The 11,547-nt window shown below is 40.2% G+C and overlaps 1 protein-coding gene across 1 annotated transcript; it reads left to right on the forward strand.

Annotated features, from left to right (window-relative positions):
* The first annotated feature begins 239 nt into the window (after positions 1–239).
* On the forward strand, positions 240–11,281 carry GTPBP4 (GTP binding protein 4). Its single transcript, XM_062621525.1, has 17 exons — positions 240–383; positions 1,079–1,249; positions 2,242–2,345; positions 2,431–2,567; positions 3,158–3,258; positions 3,632–3,724; positions 4,215–4,406; positions 4,492–4,557; positions 5,317–5,406; positions 5,845–5,955; positions 6,144–6,221; positions 6,329–6,380; positions 6,955–7,055; positions 7,901–8,098; positions 8,884–8,949; positions 10,023–10,157; positions 11,083–11,281. The coding sequence occupies exons 1-17, from the start codon at positions 336–338 to the stop codon at positions 11,233–11,235; spliced, it is 1,896 nt and encodes a 631-aa protein (XP_062477509.1). The 5' UTR covers positions 240–335; the 3' UTR covers positions 11,236–11,281.
* Positions 11,282–11,547: the final 266 nt, after the last annotated feature.

The raw sequence follows: 11,547 nt of genomic DNA on the forward strand, positions 1-11,547 counted from the left end.
TGACCAGGTTATCGGGGTCCCTTCCACCACGCGTATTCTATGTTCCTTTGTGATAATGGAGATTAGCCATTAATCATGTAAGCGAACAAGGTGAAAATGCATTGTGCCTGGCAGGGCACAAAACATGACTGATGTAAATCACGCCGACAGGCCGCTGGGGACGCCCAGCCCTACAGCCCGCACTGCAGCTGCAGACTACCCCACAGCGCCGCCAGCCCGACCGTGCCCTGCCTCTCTCCCACCTCCTCTGCACGGAAGCGCGGAGCTCTCGCGAGAGGGACGGTCCCACCGTCTCTTCCGGCGGCGTGCGGCTCGGCCGGGTTGGGGCTGGCGCCATGGCTCTGTACAACTTCAAGAAGATCACGGTGGTGCCGACCGCCAAGGTACCCGCCTCGCTTCCCCCGCGTCCCTTCGCGCCCCGCAGCACGGGGCGACCCTTCCGGCCCGGCGGCGGCTCCTGCCGCGCCTCAGGACAGCCCCCTTCCTCGTGCTGCCGGCGTGGCTTCGGCCTTTGCTTCCTCTCGCGGGCTCGCCGTGGGCTGGTGCTCCTGGGCCTGGCGGCGTGTACCCTGAGAAGAACTGCAAGGGTTGTGTGAAGGAACTGCGGGGTCCTGTCAGAGGTCCCCGCCCTGCGGCCTGAGCAGGGGTCCTGAAGCTGCCGCTCTCCGCAGCCTGGCGGAGGTGTCGGCGTGGCCTCCACCAAAATCCCTCCTGATTTGCAGACCCGTGCCCTTGGGCTCATGGCTGCGCGCTCGCTCGAAACCAAGTTCTCTCCACTTGTGTGCTCACAGTGCTTCACCGCTCAGGGGTGACAGATCTGCCTGTCCTCCCCGCTCCGCTTCCTGCGCCGCCGGTGTGCCCGATGGCCCGCCCTTATAGGTTGAAATGACAACCGGACAGGGGGCGTGCAGATTTATTGCTGACTGGAGGTGAGCGCTTATGCTAACGCATATGTGTCACACCATGTGCGGCATGGGTGCGCCTGCCTGGTCCGTGTGCGCCTCCACCACGATAAAAGTGTATGGCTTTAAGAGAACTTAACAGTTTCATGTAATAATTCATGTTTTATTGACTGCAGGACTTCATAGATCTGACATTGTCAAAGACTCAGCGGAAGACCCCAACTGTCATTCATAAACATTATCAAATCCATCGGATTCGGCATTTTTACATGCGAAAAATCAAATACACTCAACAGAATTACCATGATAGACTCACTCAGATCTTAACGGATTTCCCCAAATTAGATGTAAGTATTTTGTCATTTGATCGTAAAGGAACTTTGCTTTCATGACATCAGGAACATTTCTTCAGCAGCCTGTTGGTTTAATTTGAGTTTGTTTTGGCCTGAGCAACATCTTGCGTGCTTCACTATGTACACAGTTCTGACTCATTCCTGGTAGATTTTACTGAGAGTAATGTTAGGCAAACATGTTCTGTAAAAATAGTATGTATCTGCTAAGAAAGGAACTCTAAATGGTGCCTGTTAATGGTCACAAAAGGATGGGGTTTACAGAGTTTTAGCTGATCAGATATGTTTGCCAGAAGTTGAATTAAGAGAAATAAGGTATTTATTTTTTTCAAGTGTGTCATGTCTGCTTATTTCTGCTTTGCGTATGCGTGTGTAAATAGTGCTTGTGGTTAGTCTTCCCTAGAGCATACTTGCGGGAAGTAAGAAATGTCATTTTGATTCCCGCTCTTCAGTTCCTCAGAAGTTACTTTGACAACATAAACATTGTTCTTTGCCTCTTAGAAGACAGTATTGGAAACACACAGACAAGATGTGCGTAGTGTTAGCTTCCTGATAACTGCAACTAGATCCACATGTCCAGTGGGCCTCTTTTATAGTAGTCTGCTCACGCTGAAATTGTTGACCTGTAATCATATTTTTCCCTGGTGTTTTCATATCCAGTGAATATTACAGCAGAATTCCTGCAAATATCTTCTGTGTTTTGTTTAGCATCACATGATGAAATTTCTGCAGATAAATACGTGCGTGGGTGAAATATTTTGTTTAAAAGGTTTGAACCAAAGATGTTACTTCCTTGGAAAGCTGAAGGATTTATATTTTAATGTCCTAGCAGATTATTTTCCTTACATAAGGCAGTAATGAAAACTGTTTTGCTTTATTGTCATTTGTGTTGCTTACTGGACGAGAACAATTTTACACAGTTGCCAAGTTACAGTTGTCTTAAAGAAGGAAAGTACTAGGCTTAATTTTCTTTTGTGCTTTTGTTTTAGGATATTCATCCTTTTTATGCAGATCTGATGAATGTTCTCTATGACAAAGATCACTACAAGCTGGCTTTGGGACAGATTAATATTGCCAAGAATCTGATTGACAAGTAAGGGACATCACTTTCTTTGATTTTGTACCTGCCTGGTTGATTGTAGCAGAAATGGCTAAATTATTCTTTCTTGTCCTCACAGTGTTGCTAAAGACTATGTGCGGCTGATGAAATATGGTGACTCTCTTTACCGCTGCAAACAGCTGAAACGCGCCGCTCTGGGACGAATGTGCACCATTATCAAAAGACAGAAACAAAGCCTGGAATATTTGGAGCAAGGTTTGTGCTATGAATAGGCTAAAAAAAGGCATGTGAATTGGATGTAAAATTTACTCCTACATTTTATAACAGTTTGAAGAATGTGGGTACTACAGAATATAGGCAGAGGAAACGTAGATAGTTTCAAGATCCTCAAATACTTAGAATTTGTTTTTTAAGTAAATATATTTTTTTTCTTTGAGTATTCTTTAACTTCTGTGGTATTAATAACGTTTCTAAAGTGTTTTTCTTTGCTTAAAAGTCACAGCCCTGCTTTTATTTGTCATTATTTTCATTAATGTGTTTGAAAAATAGTGTTAAATATTTTCCAAACATTGCTTCTTATTTCAGGCTTTTTATTTCTTCAGGTTATGTGCCTGATTTGATGGGGTCATTCTAGCTAAAAGACAGGGATCTTCAGTTTTCAAATATTTAGTAACTTCCTTTTCCTGTTGTGTGTAGATACTTGTGGAATTTACAAACATGCACCTTTTCATAAATGAGCAATCAAATTATGTCAGAAAAGCTGTTAATTTGTAGAGAAACAATTCAGCGTATAGCCTTTTATTCCATGCCAGTAAAAATGAAATTAAGTCTTTTTAACATTTCAGTGCGACAACACTTGTCTCGTTTGCCAACCATTGATCCCAACACACGAACTCTTCTGTTGTGTGGCTACCCAAATGTTGGAAAGTCGAGCTTTATAAATAAGGTATGTGAGTGGTTTTTTGGTTTCTTGTTCAAAAACAATACTGGGATACCATTTAACTAAAACAAGGTAACATTTAAACAATTTGATGTCTGATGGGAGTGGTACCAAATTCAAATGTGTGAGTAGAGGTTGAATGAAGTTCCTGGAGGGATAAGTGGGAAATAACGGTAGATTTAACTCTTAAAAATCATTATATTTTCCAAAATAGCATGTATCCCATTAACATATTTTCTCATGGAGAAATGCTTGCAGGGAAGACAGAATAACCATTTTTTTAGCATTTTTAGTAGCAAAGAAACTGTATTGTAATTATGACATTCTGCTTGCAACTTGAGATTTTCAATAAATGTGTGTGAATAAATCTTGTTTTAAGGTTACAAGAGCAGATGTAGAAGTGCAGCCCTATGCCTTTACCACAAAATCTCTCTTTGTGGGCCATATGGATTATAAGTATCTTCGTTGGCAGGTAAGAACCGTTACTGTTTTGCATTTTCCATAAAGAAAAACTGGTTATAGTGGAGTTCCCGTTTTGCAGTCAGTTGCATTTCTGTGTCTTGAGAGCTGTTGTGCAAGGGGCAGTGTGCCAAATCAGGGTAGTAGTCAAAATCTGTTAAAAAAATATACATGTATGGGTGTTCTTTCAATTTGAGGGAAGCGTGAAAATGGAATTACTGATAAAGCCAGTTTACATTTTATCAATGTCAAATTCTAAGCCAGTTTGGGGCAGGGCTTTCCCTACTTTTCCAATACCAAGAGTCTTGGTTATTCGGAAACCTCATTCTTCTCCCATTACTCCATTTTCACATTCTCAGTTTGGCCAGGTTTACAGTCTGACTTACGACTAATGGGAAAAAACGTTGTCTTAGAAAAGACACGATTGGTGAGAAATCAAGTACATGTTCTAAAATAGTGTATCAATTGTCCTGTAATAACCCTGACAATTATGTTAATTTTAGGTAGTGGATACTCCTGGTATTTTGGACCATCCTTTGGAGGACAGGAACACCATTGAGATGCAGGCTATAACTGCACTTGCACATCTTCGTGCTGCTGTGCTTTATGTGATGGATGTGTCTGAGCAGTGTGGGCATAGCCTGGAGGAGCAAGTAGAGCTCTTCAGAAATATTAAGCCATTGTTTGCTAACAAGGTAGGTTTGGTTTACATTATTAATAAACCCCAGGGGTTTATAACATGATAACTTGAGTTATGATTCTTTTATTTCTTTTTATTAGCCACTTATAATTGTTGCAAACAAATGTGATGTGAAGAGGATTTCAGAGCTTCCTGAAGAGAGTCAGGTTAGACAACTACTCCCACCTCTCTTTACAAAAATACGGTGTACAACTGTCATGCACAGCTGTCATTTGTATTGGGCAAAACCTTTTATATGACCATTTCTTTATCTAACTGCTTGTAGTGCAATGGAAAGTAGCTTTCCAGGTCTTGACCTATATCTTTTTAAGACCTGTCTAGTGTATATCATTGCCTTAATATTGTAAATGCCAAACAAGAAACAAGTCCTTAATAGTTTCAGAAATCTCTGATGATGTGAGAACTTAAGAGTTGCTACTGTAGTTGGAAGTGAAAAAAAAACCAAACCAAACTCAACAGACTTGTTCAGTAATAACTTCAGTAAGAGTTCAGAGGCAGTGAGCATTGGATTTGAGAGGTGTTGCTCAGCAGTTGCAGTAGAAGCTCCCACTGAGCAACACTCCTTGTATAGGCAGAGTTCATTCATTTGTATGTACAGGTTCAGGGACACGCAGAATTTGTGTTTCTTTTGTTTTGTTTTTTTTTTCCCCTGTGGGTCATTTATAGGTGCCTTTTAGAAAGTAGTTACTTGCTTATAAAAGAAGTAACAGATGTGCTTATAAAAGAAGAAACAGATTAAATATAGAACTGCAGTTGTAAAGTTTCTGTCGCCTTTTTAGAAACACATTCTAATAAAATAGTAACAAGTTGCGTGTACTGATACTGGGTTAATATTCCTGTTCTTAATGGATTGGTATATTAAGAAATGGACAGAATGTCATTCTTTGATAACTTTTCTATTTTAGAAAATATTTGAAGCTTTTGAAGCAGAAGGATTGTCTGTGATAGAGACAAGCACTCTAACAGAAGAAGGTGTAATCCAGGTTAAAACAGAGGTAGGTCTCTCTTCACTCAATTTCATTCCAGATGAATAATTGACATTTTGTCTCATGAATTTCATCTCAGTTAAACTGTGCATTGTAGTGATAAACTTTTAGCATGTTCTCCTTTGTAGGCTGTTGAGCCTCAGTGGACTTGGCTGCAAATGGAAAGATGTGTCTTAATACAAACCATAATTTTTTTTTAAATGTGGGTTTTTTTGTTGCCAAATCCTGTTACTTTCTCTTATTGTCAAGTCATTATGAGAAAAAGGATGATATGTATTTTCCCATTATACTTCTCATATGAAATAATTCAGTGCTTTCTTGAGAGATAAGAGATTAGACAGGAGATGAGATGTGAAGCTAGATGCTTGTGCCTGAAAGCCTGCTGTGTCATTTGTTGTATCAGGAAGGCTTCATTACTTACCTAATGTTGCCATGTTGCACTTTCAGGCCTGTGACAGACTGTTGGCCTATCGTGTTGATACTAAAATGAAAGGAAATAAAGTGAATGAAGTACTGAATAGATTACACTTGGCCATGCCAACCAAAAGAGATAACAAGGTAGGCCATGTCTTAACATGTGAACAGATTAATATGGTGAAATTTGCTTATTTTTTAACTGCCTTTGCTGTTGGAATATGGTATTCTTTGGAAATTCAGTACTCTGCAATGGTGATTTATAGCATTATAAAAAAAAATGATTTAAACTTTTTTCCCTCTTTTCTATTGGGGTGGATCATTCAATTCAGGAGCGGCTGCCCTTTATACCTGAGGGCGCAGTGGCACGTAAGAAACGTATGGAAGTAGACACACCCAGGAGAAAACTGGTAAGTGGCATCTCTTCATTAGGAAATCAGCAGATGGGTTTAGAATCTGGTATATTAGCCCATAGATTTTAAATGAATGGTACATAAAGCTATGTATGTCTTTGCAGGAGAGAGATATTGAACTTGAAATGGGAGACGATTATATTTTGGATCTTCAGAGTAAGTACTATATCAGAGTCAGTATTACTATTAAACAGTAAATGTTGGCTATTTCAGTCATAAGGGAGAATGCTTAAATCTGCCTCCTTCCAACTAAGTAGGCCACCATTTTATTGAATATTGTACTTTTTACTTCTCTTCCAGAACTGTCATTTGCAGTGACTTCTGGTTGTTTTAACGTTGCTCGGATGTTTCCCATTTTAGCGTCACAGACATATAATGGCTGGTTTGATGATTCAGTTGCGTTTTCCCTTCCGTTTTACACTGTCCAACCTCATTAATTCTTGATGCTGTCTTTGTTGAGAAAGTATCAGTATGGGAGAGACTGCATGTATTGTGTTTCAGCTGGGTATCTGTTGTTTATTACAGCTTGGTAGTGGATCGTGTCATTATTGAACAGTATTTGATGGTAGGAAGGAGATCAGAAGTTTTGTGAATGTGTCAAAGATGTAACCAAATTCTTGCCACTTAGCTTAGGCATGTGGCACTTTTTTAAACTTTGATCTGAGTGTTTTCTGTTATTGAATGATTCAGGTTTTTTTTTCTCTTTATTAATTTTTGTTATATTTTTAAGAATACTGGGACTTAATGAATTCATCTGAAAAATACGATAAGATACCAGAGATCTGGGAAGGCCATAATATACTTGACTACATTGATCCGGATATAATGAGAGTGAGTTTTCCATTATTCTTTTTACACTTTTATTGCCTTTTTATCCCTTTATTTGCTTAACGTAAATTACTGTATATGTAGATTAAAAACTGTCACAAGAACAATTTCTTTTACATTGTTTGCAATTGTCATGGGAAAAGATACTGAATGATAAAGGACAGATTACCTTGTCAGAATGATGATGATGTTCTCCATCCCAAAACGTGAGGTTTGCAGGAGAAGTTATAATTCTTCATTCTTTGACTACAGCCAGAAGGAATGAAGCTATCAACTTTTATGTATTATTAATAATAGGAAATTGACCCACCAAATTTATGTCTGCTAGAATATGATGTTAAAGAAAATGGACTGAGTTCTCAATTTATAACATTTATTTAATAATTATACGTTCTTATCTGTTGCTGGTTGTGGAGGAGAAGCAGCGAGTGCAGACCTTGGTGATTGCCAGTTGTGCAGTTGGGCTCATCTGAATTGCTGGCTCATGCTAAATGTAGAAATAGAAGGTTTTTTTCAGAATGTGTTTCCAGAAACAGCACAGTTCACAGGATAGCACATCTGCATTCACACAGCGGGCAGCTTTGGGGCTGTCACACAAATACAGCCAGACTGTAATGGAATGTGATCAAATAAGTCTGCATAGTTGTATGCCCCACAGGTTCACAATAAGCTGTATCACCAGCTGCATTAAGTGTGGCTGGAGGGGGTCTGTTAAGTGATGTAGCTCCTTCTTTGAAGGGTCTGCATGCTGTCATGGCTCTGGGCCACACATAAAGGTCACATTTTGGATTGTACGTCAAGGATTTGATGAGCATCTTGATTTTCATTTCATCTCTTCAAAATCTAAGAAACTGGAAGAATTGGAGAAAGAGGAAGAGCTGAGAGAAGCTGCTGGAGAATATGACAGTGAACCAGAAAGTGAAGATGAAGAGATGATGGAAATCCGGCAGTTGGCACTACAGATCCGAGAAAAGAAGAAACTGAAAATCCTGCAGTCAAAGGAGAAAGATACTCGAGGTCCAAGGATGCCTAGAACAGCTAAAAAGGTGAGTAGAGAACATGCTATCAAAGTCTTGCTGATGTTTAATAACTTTAAAGGAACATACAAGAATAACAGGTAGTACAGCTGTCAACCTTTTCTCATGTTTGCCCCTCTCACTCGCTGTTTGCTTCCTGCTGCCCTCCCAAGAGTTCTGGCCACTACTTGATTGTGGAGGCCAAACCAGATGAGTGACAGTAGCCCTTCTTGGTCTGGGTCACACAAGTGTGTCTCATGTAAAATTCCACATATGTATTGCAGAAAAAGTTCTGAAGAACATAATTCAGCTCATCTGATTGGGTCGCATCATATATTGTTGTTATTATTGTTGTTATTTTAAATTCATGTAATTAGGAGAAGCTTTTGTGAGCAGCCCAGGGTGGTTACAAATAATATCTGACAAGAAGACATCTTGAGAAAAGGTATACAGCTGATTTGGCACCCAGGCACTTCTTACCTTTCCTGAAGTGTGTCTTTTAGGAGGGGAGGAGAGATTTCTGACTGAAGTGACTGCTCTTGGTCACCTTGCCCCCCAAAAAGGCAAACTATTTGAAAGATCTTTTAGGGAATGCTGGGACATTGCAGGCCTGCGAAGGGGATTTACAGGTGAAAAGAATTTAGTTTCAGTAGATGAAATAGGGAGTTACGACTTTCATCATCTGCCTGTGAGATGTACCAAAGGAGTAAATGTGTGGTCAATGTAATGGGCTTATGGTGGTATATTAAGACAAGAAACAAGATAGAACCATACTTTCTGGAAAGAAACATGTTCTCTTACCTGTCTTTTTACAGGTCCAGCGGAAGGTGCTAGAGAAGGAAATGACAGATCTTGGACTCGACATGACTAACAAAGATGACGTAAGTTTTTGCTACTTAAACACAATGCTCATCTGAAGGAGATCAGTTTCACTGCACACTGGATTTCTCTGAGCATGTTTGAGCATGCATATTACAGTTAGAAAGGTGAGAGGTGGGATCTATTAAGGAGAAAATAGGAAACCCAGACAAGGCAGTATTGGAATTTTTGAGTGACGTGATCAAAATATGTTGGGTAGGCTGAAAAGACACCATTTATCACTAATCACACACATATATATTTATATACACACTGCTTTCTATTAGGACTCTTCTGGAGTTTGTGTAGGATTGAACAGGATTTGGCTAAAGGCACTTGGTTTTCCAGTGTGCTTTGCTGGATGAGCTACTGCTATGTCTGAAATAGTAATAATGTCAGATCAAGCTTATCTTTTTACAGTTCATGAATTCTATGAGTTGTAATTGAAGTTTTTGAGGGCAGCTGGCCTCTCTAGATGTAAGGCAGCTTCAAACACAGATTTGCCTGTGGGAGACATTTTATCAGAAATCTTTAAAAAATGCATTTTGTACAGCAAATCCAGCAGTATTATGGGACCAAGGAGTGTCAACATTACACATCTGAAGGAAGCATTTGCACTGCTCTGAGCCGACGTGCCATGTTGATTTAGGAGCAATGTCAGTGAGAAGGAATTCAATACTTACGCTGTAGTATGGTAAATCTTCATGTCTGAAATTCTTCAGGGCTTTGTCCTGTAAACAGGACACTAATCACGGAAGGTTTCTTCATTGCTGCTTTGCTGTTGCAGAATTGCTTCACTATTGCTATCTGTTAATTTGTATGTGTCTCTTTATCGTTATGTACAAATCTACTTGGAAAAGAAATCAGAACTGAAGTGAATAACTGTGAAAAGAGTATGCTGATATTTACCAAGCTTTGTATTGTAATGGAGTACAGAAAGGCAGGGACCAGCAGTTGACAGGGTCTTCATGTTACTATGGAATAACCAGTATAATGTATCACAGCAGTCCACTTCCTGGCTTTTTGTATGGAAGTGGAGCATGTCTGGGACAGTTGTTTCTGAGTTTCATGATTAAAGTGATGTTTTGAATTTCAGGCCCATTATGTGAGAAGGTCCCGTAGTACTACAAGGAAACGTAAACGTGATGAATCTGAAACTCCTAAATCCGTGGCACGCAGTCGCAGCTCCTCTCGCACACCACGGGATGTTTCTGGTCTTCGTGATGAAAAGGTTTGTTAAAGTTATTTACCTTTACAGCAATTAAATCTTAGCAAACTAAATGTTGGGCCCCCCAACACAAGAGGGATGTGGACCTGTCGGAGCAAGTCCAGAGGAAGCCATGAAGATGCTCAGAGGGCTGGAGTACTGCCTCTGCTGTGGAGACAGGCTGAGAGCTGGGCTTGTTCAGCCTGGAGAAGGCTCAGAGCAGCTTCCAGTGCCTTAAGGGGCCAACAAGAAATCTTGAGAGGGACTTTTTACAAGGACATGTAGTGATAGGACAAGGGTGAATGGCTTTAAACTGGCAGAGGGGATATTTACATTAGATATTAGGAAGAAAGTCTTCACAGTGATGGTGGTGAGGCACTGGCACCTTCTCACTGGTAGTGAGAAGCTGTGGCTGCCCCATCCTGGTCTGGTGTGAGGTGTCCCTGCCCATGGCAGGGGGGTTGGAACTGGATGAGCTTTAATGTCCTTTTCAACACTAACCATTCTATGTCTGTATAATAAATCAGCTTGATTGTACTTAAAGCAGCTTCTGGGAACCATCACACTGGCTGGTTCTGTTTGTCCAGAGTTCAGTTCATTTGAACTCCATACCTCAAAAGTGCCTTGTTCATTCTTACAAATACTACAGACTAAGGAAGTACATTGTAAATTTTTGTCTCAAATGCACATATGAAGGAAGAGATCTACAAACTGTGGAGCTCCTCCTTCAGTAAATTAGGGATTCTATGGATAGTGCAATCATAGCATTGGAGTACTGGAAGAAGAACAGTTCTGCTAAGGAGGATTAGCATCATTTGCATCAAGCCTGTCCTAGAGTATGTTGGGTGTTTGTTCATTTCCTTGTTAAAATCAGCTAGGTCAGTAGTTTTTGGAAGGTAAAGCTGGTCACCTGAGTTACTGAGGAATGTTTGTGTTTGTTTTTCAATAGATGGTGAAGAAGGTCAAGATCATGGCAAAGAAAGCTCAAAAGAAGATGAATCGCCTGGGCAGGAAAGGGGAGTCAGACAGACACATATTTAACTTGAGGCCAAAACATCTGCTGGCTGGAAAGAGAAAATCTGGTAAAACACAGAGAAGATAAAGGAGTCTTCTGAATTCCAAATAAAAACTCTGTCTGTGAAAACCGATTTCTAGTCCTCTTTTTCCTTCATGTATTACAGTGTTAAAAAAATACATGGTTCGTGTTAGTAGCTTAGATACCTGAAGCTCAGAGAGCTTATACCTTGATCTTGCAGAATGCTTTATCTGTTCAAGGCAGAAGACTGACAAAAGTGAAATACTCCCTTTTTGTCACTGGTTGGTCAAGAACAAGGTAGGAATTACCCAGAGGGTAGTAAAGTTATGCATTATAAATATGCTTCCTGAACACTACACTTAAAATGCAGAGATTTAA

Source organism: Pezoporus occidentalis, unplaced genomic scaffold (assembly GCF_034315485.1).
Source record: "Pezoporus occidentalis ecotype Australia unplaced genomic scaffold, CSIRO_AGI_Poc_V1 ctg23, whole genome shotgun sequence".
In the NCBI taxonomy this organism is placed as follows: domain Eukaryota; kingdom Metazoa; phylum Chordata; class Aves; order Psittaciformes; family Psittacidae; genus Pezoporus; species Pezoporus occidentalis.